The sequence below is a fragment of the Neodiprion pinetum genome, chromosome 6 (assembly GCF_021155775.2).
Source record: "Neodiprion pinetum isolate iyNeoPine1 chromosome 6, iyNeoPine1.2, whole genome shotgun sequence".
NCBI classification, from domain to species: Eukaryota; Metazoa; Arthropoda; class Insecta; order Hymenoptera; family Diprionidae; genus Neodiprion; species Neodiprion pinetum.
Genome location: NC_060237.1, coordinates 17574781 through 17601928, shown reverse-complemented (window position 1 = coordinate 17601928; position 27148 = coordinate 17574781). Strand labels below are relative to the sequence as shown.

Below are 27148 nucleotides of genomic sequence, written 5' to 3'. Positions count from 1 at the left end.
CATTTCTTCTTATCTTTGTAAAATGAACCACGAAATTTTCGAACTTGCGAAATACAATGATCCCTTTTATTCATTTTTGCCATTGACGGAGAAGTTATTATCAATAGTTAATTACGTTTGAAATCGCATTTGGCGAAACGCAACAGCGTAACATAAATCTACTTTGATCATTTTTTATAGATAAATATCGTATAAAATAACGTTATAATATATCAGAGTAATAATAATATTAATAATAACGTTTTGGCGCAACTATATCACAACTGCCGTTTTAAATAACTCCTCTTTTTACGACATCAAAACTCTGGTATCACAATATATAAGTGGTAAATCACTATTCATTTAAGTGATTCACTCAGTTATATACCTGCAAAGTTTCGTTGAAAGAGTTAAAAAGTGCGCAAAACGAAGCATCGAATCCATAGATATATTATTATCTGTTTTTTTTTTTTTTTTTCTCAACGGGGAGGAAGGAAAATAAGAAATTTAACCAGAAATGAGGGAAGCACGACAAGAAGTTTGTACGACTTGTTAAGGCAATGCTGCATACTCATGGAAGAACTCTAATTCGTCGGTAACTGAGACTCTATATATAGTTTTGCAAATACATCAAAACCAGAAACATAGAATAGGGTTACCGTCTGACATTCACTGATTTGGTAAGAACGGCGTTGAGACAAAAATTCGTTATAATCGTGAAGTAAAAAAGTTATTTTGGCCCGCAATGCAATACTGCCGTTTTTAGTTTTCGAAACTGTCTTCTTATTTTTTATAAGCATAAAAGAGAAATGATTGTCTGGACATTCTGCACATAATTAATACATCAAAATTACTTGCATTACATTTCAAACATTAAACGGCTTGAACTTTGCTAGTCGGTGTAACGCTCAAACAAGCAGTATAGATATTCTGATGGTAAGAATTTTTTTTTCTCCCGATTACACTGAAGATCTCACTGCAATTGATCGACCGAATGCGATAACAAAAATCAATTTCTTTTTTCCGTTTGTAAGGTCATCCGAGAATCAGCATTAATATGACGGGGCCAATTTCAGTCGGTAAGATAGGAGTACATAACACGTCGCCTTAATGCATGTATTTTCTTACGATTAGTATATACGCAGCACTCTCCCCAAGGTACGTGGACACGCTATACTCTTGGACTAAACCGTACAACCGGCATCCGACGTAGGTATATAAGGACTATTTTGCCGGTAAAAATCCTGCCCGGAGTTTCCATACCCTTCAACTTTTACGGGGTAATCCGTGACGCAGTTTTGAGGTTGGTTCAAGGTGGATTGGGCGAAGTTTTCTTGGTAACTGGGCAGAGGTAAGGGTTCGGTAAATTGTTGAAAAGAACTTTCGTTAGCACCACCTTGTTTCAGACACGTCGGACTGTGAACGCTCAGCATTTCCACTAATCGGCGCCTCTGCGTCTCAAGTTCCTGTATCTGTGATTTTAAATCGTGGTTCTGGGTCTCTAATACCTCCGATTCTTGCACGAGTATCACCGTTTTTTCACGTTTTTTTAGCCGGCATTTCGTCGCTGCTATTTTATTGCGCTCCCGCCTTCTTCTACGCCGCTCTTCATCCTCCGGTGTCAACTATTATAGAGAAAATAGAAGATTAACATTACCATCGGAACTGGTAACAAACTTTTTTTTACTGTCAATTATGCATTTTGTACAGCGAGAAAAATTTCATCAGTCACAGTTAGTAATAAAATTCTAGGAAACTTCGTATCGTTACAATGACAGTTTGAATTTTGTTGTAGAAATTACAAGTAGATATAGTACAAGTAACTATCTAGTGTGATCATAGTTGGCAATACTACATTTCTTGGTATAGCAATTTTAAACCTATTTGTTTTTTTCTAGTCAAATAAGGCCTTAATATCAATTTATTGTTGCACCAACGTCAAATCATTGCAATTCTTACCAGAAAATACGGTACGAGTGACCATAATGAAAAAGAATTGTAACACAGTAAATTTCTTGGTTACTGAACTACATAATCATTTTCATTTTGTAGCTAAGGACTGTATAGTAACAACAACTAATAATTTCTCTTTGTGTATTGACACATAATTCGGTGAAATTTCTCAATAGATATTTTACTCACCCCACCACCACGACCGCTGGTGCTACTTCCTTCGTCATCTTCTTCGTCGTCTGCACTACCATCTTCTTTTCTTGTTTTTTTCCTGCACTCGTCCCCGCTACCATTGGCCCGTCTTTTCGTTTGTAACGTCAACTTTAAGCCTACAAGAAAAAAAAAAGTATTTATTATCAAATTTAATAATTTAGGGGGAATAATTCCCTGGCATTCATGCGTGCAATGAATACGTCACATTTAATTTCACGTACACTTCATACGTATAGCTGTACAATTTTTACAATCGAATGAAAGTTTTATATTGTATGATTTCAAACAGGCGAAACCGAATTTAGTGATATTGTGCAAGAATTTAACGCAATGCAATTTCTCGAAATATTAAATACTATTATAAAATGTTAAACTCCGGTCTAAAAACTGAAGGGCATGATGTGTACAGTATATGTTCAGATACACATAGGTACAATATTTATTGCAGTGTATTGTTAAGGGGCTCCAATTCCAAACTTTCACATCATTGATTTGCAAACAAATATATAACTAATATTGCAGAAAATTCTAAATTAGTCAAATGATCAATATTTGTAAAGTATTAGTGACCAGGAGGTAGATTAAAGAATGAAGAAGGTTTGGTCGAAATCCGGTCAGGTAAATAGAAATATTTAATTGTTGGGCAAACGAACATGTTTGCATTTACAACGTTTCGGCCGGGTCCTGCCGACCATCATCAGGCTATAATAATTACAAAATGTTTCAATGTTTCAATCTTCCGTCCAAAATACTGAACTAACAACACCTAAGCAGGCACAGGTCGTCAAATTTTCCTGATGTTTTGAAGGCATTAAAATTACGTTTAAAATTGAAAATACTACTAAATATCCTCTCTTTTCTCATTTAAAATCTGTAACTTCTAATTTAGAAAAAATCAATTGTGTGTACAAAATACCATGTCGGGACTGTAGCAAAAGTTATATTGGACAGACGTCACAACATTTAAAAAATAGAATCTCTGGCCATCGCTCAAATATTAAATGCCATGATACTGAAAGATGCGCTTCAGCAGAACACTCCTTGAGTCTTGGACATCATTTTGATTTTAATAACTCCATAACCTTAGCTACAGAACCTAATTGGTATAAACGTAATATTAAGGAAATGATCCATATTTTTAAGAACAAGAGTAACTGTCAACAAGCACACAGATATCCAACATCTCAGCCATCTATATTCTAACATTCTCTAGTTTTCAAAATTGGCGCTCTTAGTACGTTGTTATCAGTCTCAAATCCATATTGCTCCAACATAGATCAATATCACACCCCATTACCATAGATTTTTGGATCGATATCCGCTAATCTTCACTTCCGTCCAAAATGCTGACCTAACAACACCTAAGCAGGTACAGGTCGTCAAATTTTGTGAGTAATCCGTCTATATCTTGTTTGATCTCTTTTTAATTCAATTCTTACACAATTATTAACTTCTTTAGTCGTCAAATTTCATCCATGTGAACCATATTTTATACCATTTTCGCTAACCGCAATTTTCACACGTAACCTAAAAATTGTCACTTAAACATGTGACAATATATATTGTATAACTAAGTTATAATCACAGCAACTATTCTTACTAACATAGTCTCTGTTCCAATTAGAATTGTTTTCTGAAACATTTTGTAATTATTATAGCCTGATTATGGTCGGCAGGGCCCGGCCGAAACGTCGCAAACGCAAACATGTTCGTTTGCCCAACAATTAAATATTTCTATTTACCTGACCGGATTTCGACTAAACCTTCTTCATTCTTCAATCAAATGATCAATATTATCTCTATGAGTACCACTACACGCTATGTATGCCATTACTATTATAACGCTGCACTGTTTTTCAAACCTTTAATTGCTGATTTCTCACGACGTGTTTGTCAATACTTGAAAAAATGCAACAAAAAATATCCTATACGGATTGAAAAAATTTCAGCCTAGTAGAAAGGCACCTAATTCAATTTCACCTTGAATACTATCCAAACAAGATTAATGTATCCATATATATACAGCGCGTATATTACGTTAATAATTGTGGTTTTTGTGCGCGCTGTCACTGCTGATGAATCGCTTCTTCTTTGTCCCGTTCTTTTTACCCAAGAACCAGCATATACGTACGTACGTATACGTTTTAAACTGTATAAACTGTGACTAATTTAAAAGAAAAGAAAAAAAACACTCGCAATTTTTGTCAAACAAAACGATTATGCGCGAACAATTCCGACGGTGCCCTCGATAAACTTTCGTCGCAATTAAACCGCAGACGGTGATGTGCATACACCGAATAATGCCAATCAATTGGCGAGGAAAAAGAACTTAATGCTGTTAAAATTTACTCCGAATTAACAATTGTCAGACATTTCTTGTACGCCAGAAAATTTAAGGTATAATGCAATCAACAAATCGAACATAAGATTTAACAACCCGATTATTTTCAAATTATCGACGTACTTTGTTCCCCAATTAAGAATTGGTGTTCGACAAAATCGGTTTTTTACTAAGTGCTGAAAAGAATTACATACTATCACAATTTCAAATCTTGCCTACATGCCTTATATGTTATACGCACAACAGATAGATATAATATTCGTAGAAAAAACCTCGCATTACAACGGACTACACTACAACTACAGTAATTAATTTGAAAAAAAACAAACAGCGAAAGACGAGGAATAATCATGATTACAATCAGACGGTCGAACATTGATTGTGAGTATTTACGATACTTGAATATTTGCAAAACGTGATGATTTCTCTGGAAATGCAAGGAACAAAATTTATGAAATTATTAACAAGGACCCAGGTATCATTTTTCTGTTGCAAATCGCTTTAAAATGGTTGAAAGTCTAGTAGATTCGTTCGACAAGGTTTTACTCTTATTATATGTATACGATTGCGTATTTTGATCGAGAATAGTTATTTTCATGGCAAGTGTGTACAAAATGGGGATTTCTTGACGAGTGCGAAACTCGCACAAAGCAAAAAATCTCTATATGCGCATATGCTAAAAATCATATTTTCTGCGCTATCTCCTATCAAAAACTACAAAGTAGTCGACTTTTTGTCGGAGGTTGGAAACTATTTACATTTTATTTATGGTAATTCCGAGTGAGACGGCCATAGGTAAAAGATGGCCGACAGTGCAGTTTCACATGTAGTTTACCGTATTGGACTATAAATCAGAATATACTTCACCCGGAATTACTCTATCACGTCGGCAATAGTAAATCATTAATTTTACATTATTATAACGAAATTAATTATGATCGATTAACGGCGAATCAGCCAGGGTAGTGTAAAGTCGAACGATTTCACTTGACTTTTAACCATATTTTTTTTATCTTCTTCTCTAAATACGTAAAACCCACCGTCTCTCTGGCTGACTGTACGCTTATGACTCCAGAACTACCGAACCGATTACGATTCGTTTTTTTTTTCTATGGATAGCTACATCGTCTGGCCAGGTTTAACGCTATATTTCCTTACAACCAGATCAACAGTTTTAGAGATATTACAAGGATATTTGTAAGACAGGTCAGAACGGGATCACACACTTCCGTGAACCTTGACTAAAATCTTAGATGGAAAAAAAGTTATGCTCAAGAATTTTCAAGGTCTGGAGACGAGCTCTACATAAAAGTCCGGGAGAATATATGGCTATGTCTAATAGTTTTGCCAGAAAGAATATTTGTAGATATTCGCGGGCCGAGCGGCAATATCTAAACTTGAGCTTGCAATTCCAGTATTCTCAATGAGATATTCATAGTTTACGAATATAATGATTTGATAAAAAGTCAGTGTATAACTATCTCGTAACAGAATAATATAAAGTATCTGTTTTCGGCCAACCTGCAACCATCGTAATTACCGAGCACGACTCGACCGCATAACATTAATTGGGTAAAATGCAAAACATGCAGGGTGTGTACCTTCTTTAATAAGTTGACTACAGGTGTGCTGGACGCTTGGAGGGCTCGGTTCATTGCTGCTGCTAGAATCCGCCCTCTCGCGGTTTCGCTCGTGTGGATAACCCTCGAAGGGATTGGTCATGGCGATTAGAGAATTCAAAATTTCTGGCGTCCTTGGCGTGACCTCGGCCGCCGCGACGCCTAGCAGACCTGCAGCTGCGGCGGGGCTGGGATTCACGTTCACGTTTAAGTTATACATTCTTCTTTTTTTTATCTATCTCTCTCTCTCTCTCTCTCTCTTCTGCTTACAGCGGCTTCTCACATTTAATCTGAAACGAAAACAAGAAAAGAAGAACCACCGTTAAAATGAATATAGACCAAAATAATGCAACCTATATCACAGGCGTCGGATTGGTAAAAAGGGCACTGCGTTCGCTGACTCTGATCAACACTAACCGGGATTATTGAAAATCCGTACTAACGGAGCTAGTCTCTTAAATCACAATCATAATTCATAAGCAACGTATCTCAATGCTTTGGTTTTCCGATTTTCTCAATCGGTAACACGCGCATGGAATCAGGTAGTCGAAAAATATCCACGATCATTATCAACGGAGACAATTTGTCCGACACAGTCACAGAAGGACCGTCTACGAGCCGCGTATCGTGAAAGACACGACGGCATAAGAATATGTATAAGGTATACCTCAATACCACCTTAGAATCGCCGTTTGCATAATACACGTGTACGAACGTGTATCGAGGTGTGAGTCGGGCATGCACGCGCGATAGTGTATGTATCATACGTATGTACATCTGTACACAAAACGAGCACAAGACAGTTTCAGGCGGACTCGACGATCGCATCCGTGCCTGCCAGCTAGTCTGTCTGCTCCCGACGCGGTCGGTATCTCAAGGACAAAACGTCTATCAATTTGCATTTTTGTGCATATTTTATCAATTGTCCCGTGACGGTGTTGTATACACTATAATGAAACGTTCCAGCATCGCTTGGTTGATTTCGGAACGACCGGATTCCAATTTGGGTAAAAAGGATATCACGAAAAATTAATTATCATTTATGCACAGTGGCAAACAACGCGCGCGGTTGTTCTCTTGTTGTTGAAGCGTAGAGTTTGGAGTTTGCGCTATGACACAAGAGAGGAAAAATACGCTATATGAATATATTATGGAGATACTCGCGGATGCAACACTGTTGTATAGATTTTGGCACGTATTTCGGATAGGAAATTTATTAATATCCGAGGTACGTATAGTAGTCCAGAAAAGACTAAGGAGGAGAAAAGGTAAAAAACAATAAAAAAAGAAACAAAGTACTTTTGGCCCATCGCTGACGCACGCATGCGGCTCTTGGTTACACGGCTCTACATGTCAAACCGTAAGATAATCGTTCAAAAGTTTCAAGCGCGAGACACATTTATAATATTTATGTTACGAGTCCGGCATCTGTCAATTCGTTTCTCAGAGCTCAGGGATATTCTCGTTCGTTTCGCGAGCCGTTAAACTACAACAATAAGCGAATATTTCAATAATAATAATAATAAACACATCGCATATATTACATTACATCCATGTCGGATTTTAAATATATTGCATATCGATACAGATGTAATGATTATACCGGCGCTCGCTCGCGATCAGAGAATATAGGTATTATACCTAACACATGTATGCCTACGTTCATGTATGCAATATAGGTATTGCTGCGCTCAGAGGCGATGAATGCGATAGGAGTAATCGTGCAACGATGTATGAGCATATTCACATATGTTACATATGTATATATATATATATTATGACATCAGGGTATTGCGTACGTGCGGTTCCCTGCACGTATTTCTCTATATATGAGGCATTCCATAATATCTCGATCAAGTTTCTACCGTGGATGTCTGAGGTTGAGTTTATAATTTTTTATATGAAAGTACATGACAAAAAACGCAAAGGCAATTTTTTTCAGAATTTTTCGACTCAGCGTATCTGGAATATGATTTAAAAACTAGGAAAAGACCTCACTTTCTAAAATCTGAACAAATTGAGAAAAATCTTATAAAACATGAAAAAAAATTTTTGACACCTATTACAAGATGGAGATTTCATAATTTCAAAAGATAAATAAGCAAAACGAAAACAAGAAATAGTTATTATTATTATTTATATTTTTTCGTTTTTCTTATTCATCTTTTGAAGTTATTAAATCTCCATCTTCTGATAGGTGTGTAAAAATTTTATTATATTTTATAAGATTTTTCTGGATTCTTTTATATCCTAGAAAGTGGGTTTTCTTTTTTCAAGTTTTTAAATCATACTTGAGATACGCTGGGACTAAAAATTCTGAAAAAAATTGCGATGGCATTTTTCGTCATGTACTTTCATGCAAAAAATTATAAAGCCAATCTGAGACATCGGCGTTAAATCTTAATCGAGATGTCATGGAATGCCCTATATGCATATATTAAATGCAGATAGTGATCGACCTGATGTAGCGATGCTCGTATAAAGTCGCGCGCGGAATGGAATCTCATCAACGTTTTCCATGGGAATCTGTAACTTAAGCACACATGCGTGTATGTGTATACATTTGTAGCAGAATACTCATCGGGACAACTAAATCGTGATAATTTACTAAAACATTACGCCGCTAAGTGTAGACAATTAGATCCAAAAGAAATGAGTTCCTAACTGATTGTGAGTTTTCTTCCCACTTATAGTTACTAAATGTGCGCAAGCGCAGTGACTTTCATAATGACCGATGTTATACCATGTCTTGCGTCTAGTCGCCAAGATCAGAGGAATTATGTCATTATTAGAATTTGGCTTGAACAGATGATTAGAAGAAAAAACAAAAATGCAGAGAGCCAGCCCGCACATTTTGATAATTTTCTAAAAAAAAACTGGTTTTTTCTTACATTTTACATCAAATTTGGATTAAATTCGAATGTTTTCGCTACGTGTGGCCTTGCAAAAAATTTTCCTAACGATAAAAATGTGTATCAAGTATCAGTCGAAAAGTTGTGGCACATGAGGCATGGGCCACCAACGAAGCGTGAATGCCGACGTGTGCTCGCGTTGGAAATAGTACTTGACGAATGTGAGCTGTCGTTCCTCGATGAAAACCGACGTGAAAAAAAAAAACAAACGCGACGAAAATCGTCACGTCTTTCGTCCAAGTCTATTTTACTACAGCCACACGCATGTTACACATATATTTACTATAGCTCTTTACTGACCGCGTTAAATGTCATATCCGATTTTGACCATAATTATCATATCTTGTGCATTGCTGATTCAAAAAATCGTACCGAGCGCAATTCAATGTAAACTATGCCGAACACAAGTAGCCAAAAAAAGAAAAAAAAATTGTATGCAAAAATAACGCCAGTAAATGTATGCCAGTTGTTTCGGGAATACATTTTCTGGCGTTATTCTCACATGATGAAATAAAAAAGTTTTCGGATATTTCTGTTCAGCGGTGCATAATATATAGAATTACCCTATGTGCGATATTTTAACGTCAGTGATGCGTATGCTCTGATAATAGTCAAAACAGATGACATTTTACTCGGTCGGTAAGAACTGATCGCGAATTTGACCAAATATTTCATTGCACGCGGCATATACGAACTTTCGAACTCCAATCATTTGACTTTTGTTATCTTTATAAGATATTTCAGATGAAATCATTCGGAATTAGCCAATTGAAGAATAGTGATAAATATACAATGAATCGTATATTGCGTTCATAATTTTGTCGGGTGAATTTCCGAACACATAAAACATTATTGTTCTTGGACTTTATCATCTGCCGACGGTAGGACTAACAAGTTGTTCACTTTAATAGTAAATTAGATATTAATGCGCATATTCGTTAATAATATCACGCCAGGTGTAGAATATAGGTAAATCATTGTGTCGATTACAGCTGGGACTGTAAAAAAAAATGTAAATAATCTAAAGAGGAAGTTTTTGTTGCCTCACGTATCCAACGAACAAAGTTTATACGCTGCATGGATATTTCATAATAGTACTTATCGCCTCGTTTCGTATTCAAGTCAAAGGGCCTTCTTTGGCTAACAACGGCACACACACGCAAGTTCGTATGTGTGAAACGCGCCGCGTTTCCGATCACGGCATTATCACATGCACCAACACTTTACGCGAGGATCAATTTATACATTTGTACATTCCTATACAATAACGTGTAAACCACACATCAGCGCGAGCGCATAAAAGGGCCTTGCTTCTAGCTAACTTAGGTATGTACACGACATGCGTGTACCTAGGTTCGTGTATGTATACCTAGTGACCTATATACAAGCGTGGCTCACGATATACATGTGAACGTAAAAGTATAAACTGTAATGCAATACCCGCGCGTTTTCGTGATGATCATAAGCGATGGGACCGAACGAGTTTTCGAACTTGTTCCAAAATAGATGTACAAATAATAGTGATAATGGTGATGATGATTATGATTAGTACAATCTGTCGACGGCTATTTCTCATTGCCAGCAATCAAAGACGTATCGAATAAAATTTTGTCGATAGATTGTTTAAGAAGCAAGTGTCTTCGTTGCATTCGTGCAGACAACGACGATCGACGCTTCGTAAGTGTGACGAAATCCTTATCTGGTTCTTTGGATTATCATACATTAGTGAAATGAATTTCGAATCGTAGTTCGCACGATGCGTTTGTTCGTGTCCATTGATCGTTTTTAAGGCTGCAGCAAGAGAGCTAGCCGCTCGTCAAGGATTATAAATAGAAATCGTTTGATTTTGACGTATGGGTTCAGGCGCTTTGGTATTTGATACGGCAACCAATCGTTACCGAGAATATCTTGTATAACGAAGGTTGGTGATGCACGCGTGTGTGCTGACATGTAACTGGACGTATAGACGAGAAAAATTTTTGTCATCGTAGGTATAAAGATTTTTAGAGATTGAACTAATGCCGAATTTGATTTTGCAGTATGTCAGGCTGTAGAATGATAAAAAGTATAACAGAACAATGAAATCCATGCACTTGTTACTGCTTTTCGTTTTTTCTTGAATGTATCATATTTGCGGCAGAGTAATTATACTTGGTTATAGGGAAATAACGCTCCGTTCATATACGGCGTTGTTAAGATATGATGGATACAGAAATAAATGCTCATTGCATTACTTCCGCATATTTCAAACGTTATTCGTTTGTATAGAAATAGCGCGATGTGAAGGAATATTCGTTTAACGAATAAGAGGAAATTATATGAATCATTGAATGAAGAGTATATTGCGAAGCACAATGAAGAACAAATTTATTTACTATTTAATAACTTAATAACTCATTTTCACATGCAAAATAACGATCCAAGAGTATCGTCTTTAAATTGAATTACGTATGTAGAAGTTTGCATCACGAATTCTTTGGTTCACGATGCACTAAATCAAAGACCGAATCAAAAATAAGTAGCTGTAATAACGTAGTATGTTCAATTATGAATTACAGTAACAAGTTGAAACTATAGATAGACCGTAAACGAATATGTAAGCACGCAGCATATCATGATGCATTATGTGTGCGAGGTAATCGGTTTGTCCGTTATCGACACTAAAGTATCTTGATCGTATCTTGAGAGATATATAATGTATAAATTGAACCTCACGAGTATAGAAAACAAAGAAACACACCTACGAAATACTGATTAACAAGTATTTTCCATTTTACTGATACGCCGTTAAATGTATATGTATACTACTTACGTTCTATACGCACATGTGCATATACCTATAGGTGTACCGATCGATAACTAGAACGAGGTGTTTAAACGTATTTCCAAGGACACCAAATTCCGTTTGGTCTTTTTATTGATGTTTTTATTTTCGTGCACAAATACGCAAATTTCATCATTCAGATAACTAACAAGCACTTATTGATACCTCGCAGATAATGAAGATCTAGAGAAGAAAAAAAAACAGAAAGATCAATTTGTGTAATTTCAGAACCAGATGTAATTATGTTGCAATCTCCTTAAAATTTATTTACCATTGAACAAAGATAGTTTGCCGATTCTTTAGTGAGCAAAGTCGATCAAAAAGGATAAACATATTGTACAAAAAATGACGGTAAGTAAACATATAAATTATTCAACGAAACATGTATTATTTCAGCTGTGTTGCAACTATAATTGATTTATATGCTTGCGTATATACCTATATACGTCGAGGTTGCGTCTGTAGTTCGGCATTCTTTATAAATAATTTTGTAACTACTTTCGCGTACGGGAATGACATTAAGATTCAGGATTCTTTCAGATTCTTGAAGGCGACCCGATCTTCAGCAATATATGTACGGTGTGCAAGTGTACGTACCTATATGCCTATGTAATAAAACTGTAACGTGCGGGAAAGTTACGCAATCGCGGGAGACCATCTGGTCACAAAATTTTTATCATGTTTTTTTGGTCCACTCGACGACGTCGACGCTGCATCGACATAGTTTAAGACTAACAATAAAGCGCGACTGTACAAAGCTCTATTCGCGGAGTCTTTTTCCAGTCTGCGCAAGATTTGCCAGCATTTGCAGTGCGTATCGTTGATGAAGGGAATTTTTAATCTGTAAAAAACAATCTAAAAGAATTTTCAGAATCAGGTTTCACGAAATGTATCACGAAATTTTACACTTACAATGTTGCGTATTCAATCCGAACTTGGAAGGATAAAAAATACGACTGATGATTCACGTATACGAGGAAGTCAGTTTTAGAAGAGTCTCCAAGAGTCCGAAAATTTTTTCAAAAAATTTTCTACAATTTTTTTCAGACTTTATTTGAAAAATTTTTGTAAACTCGCGCAAAATTTTTCTAGTGTTTTTGTGGATTTTTAAAAGTAATGTGAAAATTTGAAGTTCATCGGCTTTGCAACTTTGGAACGATGATCGTGATACCGAGAAAAAAAATACAACACTCCATACATGCACGAGGCTGAAATTAGTAAAGTTAAAGTATCGCAACCTTGAAACAAAAATTACTATTTTTCATCTTAAGAGTAACTTGGATTTTACAAAAATCTGAGTTTTTTGATTGTGTATTTACAATTTACTGAATTTAAATTAATCCTGAAATCGCAAAATAACGACTTTTTCTAAAGATGCATAATTACAATAACGTTACAAATTTCAACCTGATATCCATGCAACTAAAATTTCCGAGTTTTATAACTTTTGATCCATATTTTTCTGCTTCTATCTCAGAGTTACAATTTTTCCCCGACTATTCCAGTACAAATCTTATAAAACGTTTCGGAAAGGTTGAATTTTGTAACCTCTGTCGAAGCGCTGTTTTTCGGTAGAAATAACACCAAGTTTTGCGTTATATGATTGACTAATGCAGTGGATTTTCGAGTTTTTCTACCTTTTATTTCCTGCCGACTACAATGACGATTCTGGAATTGCCTTCATTTCCTCAGACGACACGAAACGTCTGTTACAATTCGCTTAATTCAAATTTCAATATTTCACCAAACCCGCCGATTGATTCAAATTGTTTTCGCACTCAGCGATAAATACCATAAATATATTGACTACAATTTCTTTCAATAAAGTGCAAAACCATACCAGGTCGAACCAGGTAAATAATACAATTTTCTACGGTAATTCCGATCACGAGGCTGAACCTAACAGCCCGAATAATCAGCCAAACGTTCCAATATTCATTCGCATAAGGTAATGAAGTGAAAAATCAAAATTTTTTTCAAAACGCCTCGAATCCCCGATACTTTTATAAAATCATGGGGATAGAACTGAACTACATTATTTCTATTTCAAAAAAGTTTAACACGTTTGGCTGCTAACTCTGGCTTCTGCTTCAGCCTCATATTCCGATCCAAAAAAGTAAGAGAAATAATGTGTTTGTTTTCCTTGAAGAGCGACATTTGGGCGGACCGACTTAAAGACGACGATATTGCATTTTCCGTGATTTCAGTGAGGCGCGAAAAAAAGACTTGTCAGAAAGGTGCAGCGATATATGAGAATAACTATAAGAGAATGTTACATACAAGTGTAATATAGGTGGATAAATATACACGGTATATATAAACATATATCGACTCCAATTACATACGCTACATAAATGATACACAAGATTCATTGAAAACGACGCTTATAGGCGCGGTGTATATTATACCTATATACATACTTATGTACGCATGTGCGACATGGGAATATACAAAATATTCCTCGGTGTTTTATTTCCGCATATCGTACACGTACATAATGTATATACCTATACCTACGTAGGTATACAGGTATGCATACATTGCACGCGATTTCCTCGTCTCTATGTTTGGTGTTCGTGAAATTTATGTTTCCTGCCAGAACCGCGCGCAGCTCGCGCACACAATGAACCTATGCGTGCGCATCGCGACAAGCAAGCAGGCGTCGGACGCACCGTTTGAAAGTATTCTTTCGATGTAGAGGCGCTGCTGCTTTTCGCGGGGTTTCCAAGGCGGCCGCCTACCTCCCCTTCCTCTTCCTCCACCTCCTCATCCCAAAAACCTCGAAAGTTATAGGAAGGATCCTTTCAGAGTTCTACAGCCTTCGCCTTGGGCTCGGTTATTATCGCCTAGCTTTCACGCTGCTTCGACTTCGCGAGAGAGGAGCTAGGGGGGGGAGTTGTAGGAAGGTCCTCTTCGATTTTGCCACGCCGCGGAGGCCGAAGGATGAGACGCCACCTACCTAGATGTTGGTTCTACACTTATGCATATTATACTTTTAGTTCTGTTTAAAGTAAATATGTACCGATGTACGTTATACGTACGTACACATTCAACCAACGCGGTTTATTCCGTTTAGGAGTGTTCGCTTGCTAAAAACTGTTTCTACGCAGGGGCATCCCCGTATCGAATACAAACCAATTTAGGCTATTACTGTATTTTTGATTTTGTTTGTAAAACCGCGAATTAAGTTCTTTGTCTCGGTTTTGATTTTTCATGAAATCATTTTTACTTTACAAATATTCAAACCTCCAGGTTTCACCGATTTTTGCAATTCTTCGAGATTTAACAAAACTTTCTGTCTCTCTTTCGGTCATCTTGTGATTGATCTCATAATGGAACGATCTTTTTTTCTAATCTTGATCGGCGCTTTGACCGATAATGTTTCAGTGTTTAACATTTAGAAAGTATAAAAATAATTCTCAAACATTTTCCACTGTAAGAAAAAAAATATTGAAGTCATGCAGAATGTGAGTATACAGATTTTGGAAATTATTTCGAAATTCTTAGGAGATATAAGTCAAACTGGATTTAAATCGAAGTAATTTATGACCGTGCGTGAAAAAACAAAATAAATATATTTAATTAAATCTAGCACAAGGTCGAATAAATAAAACAAAAAATTTAATTTCCTAATTTTTCAAAAATTGGAATATTTGAATCGGAAGAGTGAACGATTTAAAAAAATGGCGGCTTTAGAGATGCTATTGTCATCTAAACAAGTTGCAACAAAATTGAAAATAGTGAGAGTCAAAATTGGTTGATTTGGTACGGAATAGAACAATTTTTTCACCATTTTACTTTTGTTCATCTCATTCCATTCGTGAATCTTTAATTAGCTCATCTTCCAAACTTCAACTTCCAAGTCCAAATTATAAGTTATCAACGACTTAGATGGCCGTTTCAAATTGGCACAAATATAATTCAAACATGTCGACTGATTGTTAATTTATATTTTTGTGTATAATTATTCGGTCTTATAAGGATCGTCACGAGTCTCTCTTTAAGTTTTCGTGAATCAGCGACTCGTCACTCTACTTTAAGGTGGTTCTTTAGTCAATCCAAAATCCTTAGCTGTAATTGAGACTTGGACTGATTGGTAATTGGAATTTTTTCAACGGAAATGCTATCACAATGATTTCATAAAATCCATAGACCTTAACAAGAAATGATATAACGGTTGTTGAAATAATGATCTTTTCAACGATATGTTGAAAAGTGGACACGAATTTTATTTTCGCGCATTATTCCAACAACTTTGATTTAAATTATACACTTTTTCAAAAAGACGTTCCAGTGAATCCGGAGTTACCAAAGAACCATCTTTCCTAACGATAAGATATCGCTATCTTTGCACAGGCTTACAGATTTGAAAAGAACCTCACTTTTACCAAGAAACTATTTGACTGATGTGTAGATGAATTCGACTACGTAAAAAGTGCTAGTTAATATCATTCCAAAATTGTTAGAACTATTAGATTCAAAATGGCGGGTAGTAAGAGGAATGCTCAATTAGGCGGAAAAAAATGTGAATAATCGATCTTAGCAAAGTTCAACGGTATGCGGACATTTTTTACGTCGATTTCAATATTAATTTGTGTTCTATCGAATTTTGCAGTATGAGGATAACTTAGGTGCCCGAAAGTTGAAAGTTTCGTGTAAAAATTAACACGTTCTCAAGTTTGACCTTAGATCGCGGATTCGTATAAATATTCTTTGAAATGTGTTAAATCTTACAAGTAATATCAACAATCCGCATATTTTTACACAGTTAATAAATCAGTGTTGACACGTTAAATATAATCATCAAATGTGCCGCGATCAAATCCGGAAGTCGGATATATCGCTGCGTAATTCGCAACGTTTCGCAAATGGAGCTGAGAAATTCTACTATATCAAATCTTTTCCACATTCTTTCGGTGTATGAAAAAAGTATCGAAATCGACATAATTATTTTCTCTCACACATATGTTACTTTACTTTCAACATGATATGTATCACACTTGCGGACACTATCATGAAAATTCATGAAATTTAATCGAGTCAAATACCCGAACCCGCATCTCTGCGTCCCGTCTCATACGGGCATAATAATCATCTATCCGGTGACACGAAATTTATGATTGTCAAGATATTCTAGTCTTTATTTTACCTTGCGGCCGAGAAATATATAGCGGCACGCGTAATTATATGATTATCTAATTAAGGACTGAAACAAACTATAATATGATATAATACTTGTGATACGTCGACTAAACCCGAGAAGACTTATTATTTTCATGTTACGCACTCGCAAATATATGTTTATTACAACAGCTTCAAGAAAATTGAACAAATTCGGAGTGTCACCAGAGAATTGCGAGGAAAAACCAAGAATCGCACTTTTTATCGCTTAAAATTTGTTCATCTTCTTCGAAACTTTTGCTACGAGAATAATACCACGTAAGTTTCCTTCAACTTCCAACAGATTCCGCGTACTCGACATTAAAACTTGTAAAAAATTACCTAATATTTACCCTGCAAGTGCCACCGGCAATTATTGGAAATAAACTGCAGACAATAATTCTCTGTATTATATATTCTTGCCGAATTTTCGCATGATGTATGTTTGTATAACTTATCAAATGAACGTACAGACAATACAGTATATGAAGTTAACATGTTTATAGCAAGCTAATATATCACCCTGCAATTTTGTTTATTTATATTTATCTACGTTTCGTTCGCATGCGAACAACGGCAAACTTTTTCCTGTAACCTTTGCCATAGTGGCATATGAATCAACGTGGATTCGCGCGTTCATTCAATCACCGCCGATATTGTCATTCTTATTATTATTATTATTATTATTATTATTATTAAGTAAATTACTTGTCCGATGCATAAACGTTTTGTATAGTTCACATCTATAACACAGCGTATTACAATGAGCGTAGTAAGAAATAGTTATGAATAAATACAAATATCAACTGTAATGCAAAAACTGCCCATAACCGTAACATCTATTGCAATGCGAAGAAAAATTTTTCATCGTAAATGAATTAGTGTTGATTACCGATTTTTGACAAATCTTCAACGATCTTAACTGACCGTAGGTACGTTTGGGTAGTTTTTTGTTTTATCATGGTTGAAATTGGGGTGCTGTTTTAATTTATTTAAAACACAAATTTCACCCGGCCACGGTCATGACGCAATCGTACCGACGATAAATTAAATTGTATACGTATATGTATAATATTGGTGGGTATAATGCGAGTTCCAAAGAAGGATAATCTGAGAACCAGATACGCGCCGGCGAAAGAATAAAGCAAAAGAGAAACTGAGATCTTTCGCAGCTTGAGTTGCGTGCATTTACATATATCATGTATGCATGTGTTTAAGAATATTTATTGTTACAAAGCTATTGACATAATTTCACTCCCAGCTGACAAGCCTTGCTCGACAATATTGCAACGGCTGGAATTGCGGTCTTCGCGAGTTATATGTACCATATTGTTAATCATAACAATAACACTTATGTTCGTCAGATTGCGGTAGAAATTTTTACGCGAAAATGCCATAGTTACCATACACTTTTAACAGGAGAAGAAGAGTGCAAATCGATACCGTAAAATGGATAACGCGGTTGATTGGTCGATCGAATAATAAAATTGCACCCCTCACGCTTGGGTAATTATACTGCAATAATTATACTATAATGCGTATACAATGCACATACATACATAAGTACGAGGTGTACGAGAAGTCACGTACGTAAAAGAAAACAATCGGGGAAAAAAAACAAGGAAAATACTCTGCACCTCATACTACGCAGTGCAAATAGTTATACATGCTTGCAATGTTGAGTACGATACTTTGTTTTTTCATGTTATACGTATTTTGCACAATTTCTATACCGGATTCTTAACGGAGCTGTCATTCAGCAATATTTAGTAAGACTTGAAGAAGAAAAGACTAGATAACAAAGAGAAATTGGTACAGAATGCATATGCATAAGAAAATACGTTTCGAGCATTTTTAGTACACATATTATTGTAACATATTATATGTTATATATATTACAGTGATAGAAAATAATTAAAATTTTTTAATTTTAATTTGTTAGAAGGTAGAATTAATTGAAAAAAATTTGTTTTCACCAGTCAAACGTAAAATTAGGCGCTTTTGGCCACCTGCTGAAAATGAACAAGAGACGCTATTTCCGAATGAATGACATGCTAGTTGGAAAATGACGATTTCTCCACTAGTAAAGAAAAGCTGGTGAAAATATTTCGCCACTAGTGGAAAATTGGTTTGCCATTTCCGAACTAGCACCAAATTTGTCAAGAAATATGGTGTTTTCTTCATTTACAGCTAATTTTACATTATTGTAGTGAAAAATATCGTGTGCAACAAGTGGGCAAAAGTGACGATTACGAGTGAGTGTGATATCCGCGTAATATAACTTCGCAGTTTCACACTCGTTTAGAATCGTCATTTTTGCCCACTCGTTGCACAATACGTATACTATTCTCGTTTCTTTTCTACCGAGCAGATGTCGCATAATATCCACGCATATCGCACACACGCGGCACAACTCCTCCGTAAAATTTATATTTTCCTCGTCTACGTTTGAAATTTATTTACTTTCTTAATCAAGTCGTAATTGGTATACCTATGTGTGTAATACGTGCGTGCAGTTTAATTACTCTTATTTATTTATCTTACTATCCTGTATACGTAGGTATATAGGTGCACATACATTATACAAACGCTCAATAGAACGCATGGACAACTCTCTCATATACAACTCGATGACAAAACACCTGCTGGCAAACGTACGCTTGCGAGCGAAGTGTATTTTCGCAGCGTCTATTTTCAACCGAGATTTTAAAACCCCTTCTTATTTATTTCTCTTTATTTCAATACCGCGAGATTTCTCTTTTTTATTTATCCGAGGCGTGGAAAAAAAAAATAAAGAATGAAGAAAAAAGCGAAAGAAAATAAGAAAAAAAGAAATAACCAGTAACTGAAAATCGCTACCATTTTTTATTATTACATTTGCGATGTGTTAGTTAAACTTGTATAAAAGTCAGGTCGAGCGAAACGCCCGAGCATTGCAGTTAAGAAACTTTTTTTTTTGTTTCAATCAGAGTAATTTCTGCGTAATCTTGATCAATGTATACAATTTATCGGCCAGGATTGAGTAAAACCCGAGAGTTGAAATAATGTTCAGTTTTCTTAATTACTTTCTGCAATACCGCGGAAGCTCGCCCTTTACGTCGCTTATAATTCTTCTGATTATCGTTATTGCGCTGAACGGTGTGGTTTTTTCCTCTCACTCTGTTTCGCGACTGTACGGACGCTATTTATTATATCCTTATATTTCCTTATGTTATCAAAAAGGAAGCGGTTTTACAAGCGGCTAACAACCGGCGGTGTTATACGGTTCGCGATTAGGATAAAGCATTTATCGAGCGAGTGCACGTACATAGCACGTGGTGCATTCCATGCCAAATCACTCAGCCTTTAAACCTCACTGATTTGTATTTTTTAATTCTGTGATTTCCTTATAACAGTTCTCAACCGCAGACCACCGGAAATATTTGAGGAAAATAATTTTTATTCAAGCTATTTCCAATAGATACTTCTATGCACTGAGAAAAATTCAGTAAAACAAATATCGTTAAAAAAAACTGTTTGAATATTGTTGGACTTGCGAAAAACGAGGTACACGTCAACATTTTGCGCTATCGTCGATCCCTTTTTGGTAATAGCAACGCAAATCAGTTTCAGCAATCAGTTTCTTCGGTTTACTCTAGTTTTTTAGTTAAACAAGGCTTTGACATGAATTTCTTGTTGCACAAGCATTAAATTTTCGCAACAGTCGCAAGAAAATCTAGTAACAGTGATCGTAATGAGAAAGAATAGTAAGAGATACTAGACTTTCCGGTAACAGCTAGAAAACTAATTTTCATTTTGTACCTGGAACTGTATTTTTCGATTGTGGTAAAAAATGAAAATAGTTAAGGACCGAGCGGTAACCGGAACTAAAAATTTATCTCAGTGCGGTTTAATACCTATGTTCAATATATCTATCTTTTATTTACGTTGAAATTATTTATATTTATATTTGAAATTCGTCGCGAGAGGACACATTTTTGGACTAGTGTGTGAAGCTTGTTGACATGTGCACACATGAGACGTCTGTATGTGGTTATTAATGTGATATACATTATTTTAGCCATTTAGAACGGCCCATGAAATTATTGAAATTAAATATTAAACTTCCTTTACAAAAAATGTAAAAAGTCGGAAGTTGATTCTCATTTTAACCTTAAAATCATCGATTACATCAAAAAAATGTTTGAACACTTTTTCGGTGGTTTCGAATGAGAACTGTGAAATATTTAAGCACACAAAATAGTTGGGGTACCAGGCTGGGTGATTTAACACGGAATGCCCGATATAGATTATGGAGTTCCATTCGGAGGCAACATTTCTTGTTCACTATCGACTGAAAATCTTATTCTACGTAGCAAAAAAAAATCCTCGCGAAAGAATACTTCTTAAATATAATTTTAAAAGATTGCTCTCGAAATTCAAAGTTTTTCCATTAGAATAAAATGAGGCAGATGTAATTTTTTTTAATTGCTACCACTCAGCTGCATTTTAATTAGACTAACTAATTTCTTGAAACATTTGATTGAGAGTTGAACTCTGTACAAGGGTATCGTTCGAATTTTCGTTGTAAAGTCAATAGCTTAGCCACTAATGAAATGACGTGATTGAAAGATGAATTTGTATACAAAGTTTATCCCCGAAGCAAAATTACAACTTTTCAGCCACATGAGCTGTACGGATTGTGTCCATTCGATACTATTGTAGAAAATTTTATTCTCTGCAAAATGCTTTTACGATCAATTCCATATTATCAAGTGTAACGATATGTGGAGGTGAAAGAATGAAAAAAATTAAGAAAAACTTGGAATCTTAAGAACGAATTTTTAAAATTGGATTTAAGAGAGATTCTTTTGCAAGTATTTTCTTTTGCAGCGCACAACAAATTGAAAAAAAAATATTACTTTCAGACAAAACACCCTATGATATACACACATGGCTTCATACACCGTTTTATACAACATTTTCTGTTCGACTTGCAGTGAATTTCGATCCGTGCCTACATGTTATTGCGTAAGCAGATGTGCTCGTCCATTTTACACTATTGAAATAATTTTTTTTTTTGCTTACGTGCCGTGCGTGGCGAAATTTCATTGCGAAAAGTCCAAGTGTTCACTGAATGTTCTTTGCGTTTTATTTATTTTTCTATTTATTCGGGCAGAATATTGGCTGAATACAAAAATTCTTGCTAGTTGAAGGTATATAATAGTAAATACGCGCAAAAACATATAGATGTAAAAATACCTTCTCGGCTGCTAAACCCTGGTGTTGGCGTTGAAAAGACGCGTTGGAATTCAGCGCGATGTCTTAAAACTTTTCCCAACTACATACAGCTTACATGTAGGTTTATGTATGCTCGGTATATGGGTACGCACTACACTACAACCACGCATAAGTATAACGGCGACTGTACTTTACTGCATTTTGTGATTGTAAAGCTCACTATACCTGTATTATAGATATTATAGGTATATATCTATACGTAACGTTGAGATTGCGAAAGGCTTTAACCTGTACGAAATTTCAATCCGAGCTATCCAAGATGTGAAATACATATGTAGGTATATTATAATTCAGGGTGGCGACAATTTTGCTCAAATAAAAGTCCGTGACTTTTCCCATCGTAAAATTCAGCATTCCCTGTCTTTTCTCACGAAACTTAGGTAATGTTGGGCAGCTTTTATAACCAAAAGCTCCAGAAGTTATGCATCTTGAATAGATAAGTTTAGATCTAAAAAACACATAGTATTGCTTCGTTTCACACAAATATTTAGAAATTGAACAATACCATTTCCGAACGTTTGCTTGACTGAATTTACCAAGCATAGCTGAAGTTTGAACAAGATTTATGAAAAAAGTAGATTTTTCTCCACGTTCCGTCATAATTTCCTGACTATTTGCGGTTTTTCCGGTCTGTCGCCACCATGTATATACATAATACACGATAGCCTTGTTTCGTGGGTAATGTTACAATATATCTGCTCTGTAGGTACATGGGTGATGATGATGATTTGTAAAGATCCCTGAGAAAGAAAAATAATTTCTGAAACTGAAATTTTCATGCAGTGGGATTCGGAAAGGACCGACTGGCAAATAAGTTCTATAAATTTTCCTGTTTTTCTCGCTCTTTTGAAAATATTTTTAAAAATCATTATCTCTTAACACGTAGAATAAGATACGAAATTAACGGAAGAATAATATTTTATATGCCGGACGGCGAGGTGAGAATTGATGAAGTAGGCGATATGCAGATAATAGTTATTGTGCGGTGTAAAAAGATAAGAGAATTGTAAGCGAAGAGAAGACAGAAAATTAACGCAAGGCAAAAATTGTCGAGTATAAGGAACTGCACGAACGAGAATTAGACCAACGGATAATTAAATCACGCGGATAATTAAATCTCACAATCAGCTATACATCAACACAGCTTCCTATACAGTTCCCACTTTCTAAATTTGACTTATTCTCGATTTTGGCAGCGTGGTAGAGCTTTTCAACATCGTCGGCGACGGCGATAAACTTGCGGGTACAAATACGAATATGTAAACTTGAGGCATACCTATGTATCAGATTTCCGGTGCTAACTATAAGCGATACCTGTAATGACTACAATATGATAATTTGAATAACTTTATGCATATATTAGAAGCAAAGCATGCGTGAGGTGAACACTTCACGATGTGAATAACAATTTTTGTGTTTCATTCGTCGATATTATAATGGATGGCTCAAAAATGTACTATTTTCTATGTTTATTCAATAAAATTCACCGCATATTATATGCTTAAGAATGTGTCACGACATTGTCTATAAATGGCTTGGTTCTGTTTTTTCTTTGAAAAATGATCGAGGAGAAAACAATACAGCTTCTCAAGCTTGTTCGTTAAATGTGGTGGTACCTGCTACGCATATTCTATATGCGTTGATTTTTGGTAATATTCATTGATTTTCTAATGGGCCATATAAAATTTAACATTTGTTTCCTATACGTATATAATGCTTTTTTAATTAAGTGATAGGCCAAATGAAAAATCTACCTCGAGCGATATCATATACGTTGTCAGTCATTTGTTAAAAAATTTCGTTTTTTCCTTCTTCTTTTATATATACAATGATTGTGAGAAAAAATTCATTTGTTACAGTTAATAGAAAAATGTGGTAAAATGAGTACCGTTACAATAACGGTTTAAATGTTATTGAAATTACAAGAAAATGTCGTACAAGTGACTATTTAATGTCGTCGTAGTTATCAAAACTAACCTTTTTTTTCTCGTTGGAAAAACAGATCTGTTTGTTTAGTTTACTACATTTTTTCGTTAAATAAGCTCTTGACAGCAATTTGTTGTTGCACCGACATCAAAGTATCGCAATATAGTTGCAAGAAAATATGTTTGTGTAAGTGGGCATAATCAAAAAGAACAGTGAGACATACTGGATTTTCTGGTTACAGATTGTACAAAACAAATTTTCAACTTTCATCCAGCAAGATATTCTTGGTTTGTGGTAAAAAAAATAAAAATAGCTAACGACCGTATAGTAACAACAACTAGGAATTTCTCTATTGATATGAATATATCATAACGGGGATACAGTTCCAATCAAATGTTACTCGATCCGTTTTAGTTTTACCTCCATATAAAACTCATTGCATTATTTTTTGACTCAACTCGACGCTCGAAACATTTTCAAACTTTTCCCGCGTCATTTGAGAATCAGATCATGCGGAATACACGCCCGTAAAGGTTTCCACGTATCATCAAATCCGCAATAACTTCGCCAAGATGAATAACGAGATCTGACCGAGAAAGTAGGATCATTGTTGAAAATGGTAACTGCAACATCGGTTTGATCGGTTGGTAACAGTTTTCTACGTATAGGCCCGTTCGATAACGGCGTTCCATTGGTTTCTCGAACTTTTCAAAAACCTACTTCTTTGGTCGAGCATTGTCTTAGTTACTATTTGTCCCTGTGTTACAGGACACGAGGAATAAAGAATCGGTGCGAATTCAAGCCCGGGATATTACAGGTATAGTGCACGAATGCAGTGCAAGCAAGCTGATTTATTTACGCGTATTTTTAGAAGCTAGCTATTTAGAACCGACACGTCCCGAGCAAACTACAAGTGTTTACCACTCCACGATTTATTTGCCGGTCATTTACAGTTCGTCGCAGTCACGACAGCAACAATTCAGGGGGTTTCTACGTGTCACTAAAAATGTGAAAGAAACAAAACTGTTTCAGGTGTTGAAAATTTGGATCTAAAATTCTGTACTGTATGTAGGTGTGTAACTAGGTAGTTACACACGCGTATGTATACTGCATTACGTAAATGCCATATACTGGAAGTCTGCGACCCTGCACGTGACTTCCCTCTCCTTCCAAAAAAAGAGTACACAATACACAAGTTTGACGCGTAAAAAACGTGTATGCAGGTATTTGTGTGTTCGTGGGTTAATACCCAGTGCGTAAAACTGGACGGAATCCTCGAATCTACGGGAACAACGCGAAGTAAGTACGTACGTACGTGCAACGAGAATTAACATTAAAGTTCAACGCGGGACCGAGATCCGTTGTTGAAACTAAACTTGGAAGTTGTCCAAGGCCGCGGGAGAAGCTGGAAATGTATTGGAAAGGACTCGGTCGAAGAACACGTTCGTAATGTGGGAAGGTGGCTTTACCGATATTCCGTGTAACCATTGCACTCTGGGGGCGGGAAAAACGCGCTTTTCAAATCTCTTGCTCCGCGTATCCTTCCGTCTGTAAAATAAGGTTCGTCGCGTTGCTTAAATATAGGTATGTAATGTACGATATACACTTCTGGTCAACTATATCACTGGTGCAGCAGGAGAAGGTGCGGAATTTGATTGGTTGGGGATTTCGGACCAGCCGATAAAAGTCCTGCACAGCATCCAACACCGCACTATGTATTACAGGTAGTTAAGAAACGCGACGAAACCTCGAAGCTGTATATCGATACAAGTATGTACAGCGATAGATGTAAAGCATGTTGTAGCGTGCGCGGTTTGTTGCGGGACGTTACATGCGCGTTCGAAAAGCATGATGTAGGTTCGAATCCTACCTTCAAGCTAACTTCAAGGTATCAGACACGACCACCTTAGGCCTTCTCCCGTCGGCTGCCGGCGCACGACTGTAAAGTATTCGCGGCCGCAACCGGCCTAGATATATACAAGCTATTTTTAGCACTTGCCGTCACCGAGCGGCGACGCGATTGGCCGAAGGTGACGTACTTCTCGCCCCCTATTGGCCGGCCGCTTTTCAGGAGGGAATTGAAGCTGGGTGCGACTCGCGGACGCGACATTTGTTGACATGAAACTGTCAGGGAATTCGCGGTCGGCCTCATATTCTCTCTCTTTCGCTCTATCGGAGAACTCAAATCGCACCGATATACCGATTGCTGGGTATAGCCATTGTGCATCTCGCCGCCGCCGCTGCGGCTGCGCCACCCGCCGAAGCATCTGCGACGGCCTGTGGATCGCCTTTATGCAACGTTAGCCGATTATCGTGCCCGACGTGTAACCCAATATTTACGTACACACCGGCTAGTTGAGATTTTAACCCGACGCCGTACTCTCATTGAGCGACGGATTCGAAGTCGCGGTCACATGTAGAATTCATTTCAATACGGAAGTCGATATTGGATTTCGTATTATTGTTCTCGGCGATTTATTTTATTGCAGGGTAACATCTCGATTCGTTCATTGATTCAAGTCTGTATTTACGAATAATTCGGAAAACTGCAATAAGGTAATCAACCTCGAAGAAGTGGTGAAGCAGCCAATCAACAAATTACGAACTCTTGAGAAATTACTTATCTTTGAACATACGTCAGGTTCAAGCGTGCAACTTCGTATCTACACGCAAATTTTTTGTTTAACAAGAGTATGCTGAAAAAAAAGAAATCAAAAATGCAGCTGAAAGGCAAAAATGAAAATCAATATAACTATACGAAAATAAACCAATCCTGTCCTTAGGGACAATGGTCTCAAAATGTGTAAATATAACCCAATTTGAGCAATAACAAATCTACCAGAAAAAAGATAAAATTTGAATATTCCGTTATCGAAGAAATGAGACAAAGACAGCTTGTAAATTTAAAAGCTGAACATAGTCGATTGCAGATCACTCCTGG

At 36.2% G+C, this 27148-nt stretch overlaps 1 protein-coding gene across 1 annotated transcript; it reads right to left on the bottom strand.

Moving 5' to 3' along the window:
• Positions 1–415: 415 nt before the first annotated feature.
• Atf3 (Activating transcription factor 3) lies at positions 416–26207 on the bottom strand. The gene is made up of 4 exons (XM_046631529.2): positions 26078–26207; positions 6088–6395; positions 2122–2261; positions 416–1604 (listed from the first exon to the last, which is right to left on the bottom strand). The coding sequence occupies exons 2-4, from the start codon at positions 6323–6325 to the stop codon at positions 1164–1166; spliced, it is 819 nt and encodes a 272-aa protein (XP_046487485.1). The 5' UTR covers positions 6326–6395; positions 26078–26207; the 3' UTR covers positions 416–1163.
• Positions 26208–27148: the final 941 nt, after the last annotated feature.

What these genes read in the sequence shown, in the direction of transcription:
- Atf3 (XM_046631529.2), bottom strand. Translation starts at nt 6,325, where the DNA reads ATGTATAACTTAAACGTGAACGTGAATCCCAGCCCCGCCGCAGCTGCA. An exon ending in TAGTCAACTTATTAAAGAAG is followed by an intron (nt 2,262 to 6,087) that starts GTACACACCCTG and finishes TTTTTCTTGTAG; the next exon opens with GCTTAAAGTTGACGTTACAA. An exon ending in CCAGCGGTCGTGGTGGTGGG is followed by an intron (nt 1,605 to 2,121) that starts GTGAGTAAAATA and finishes TCTCTATAATAG; the next exon opens with TTGACACCGGAGGATGAAGA.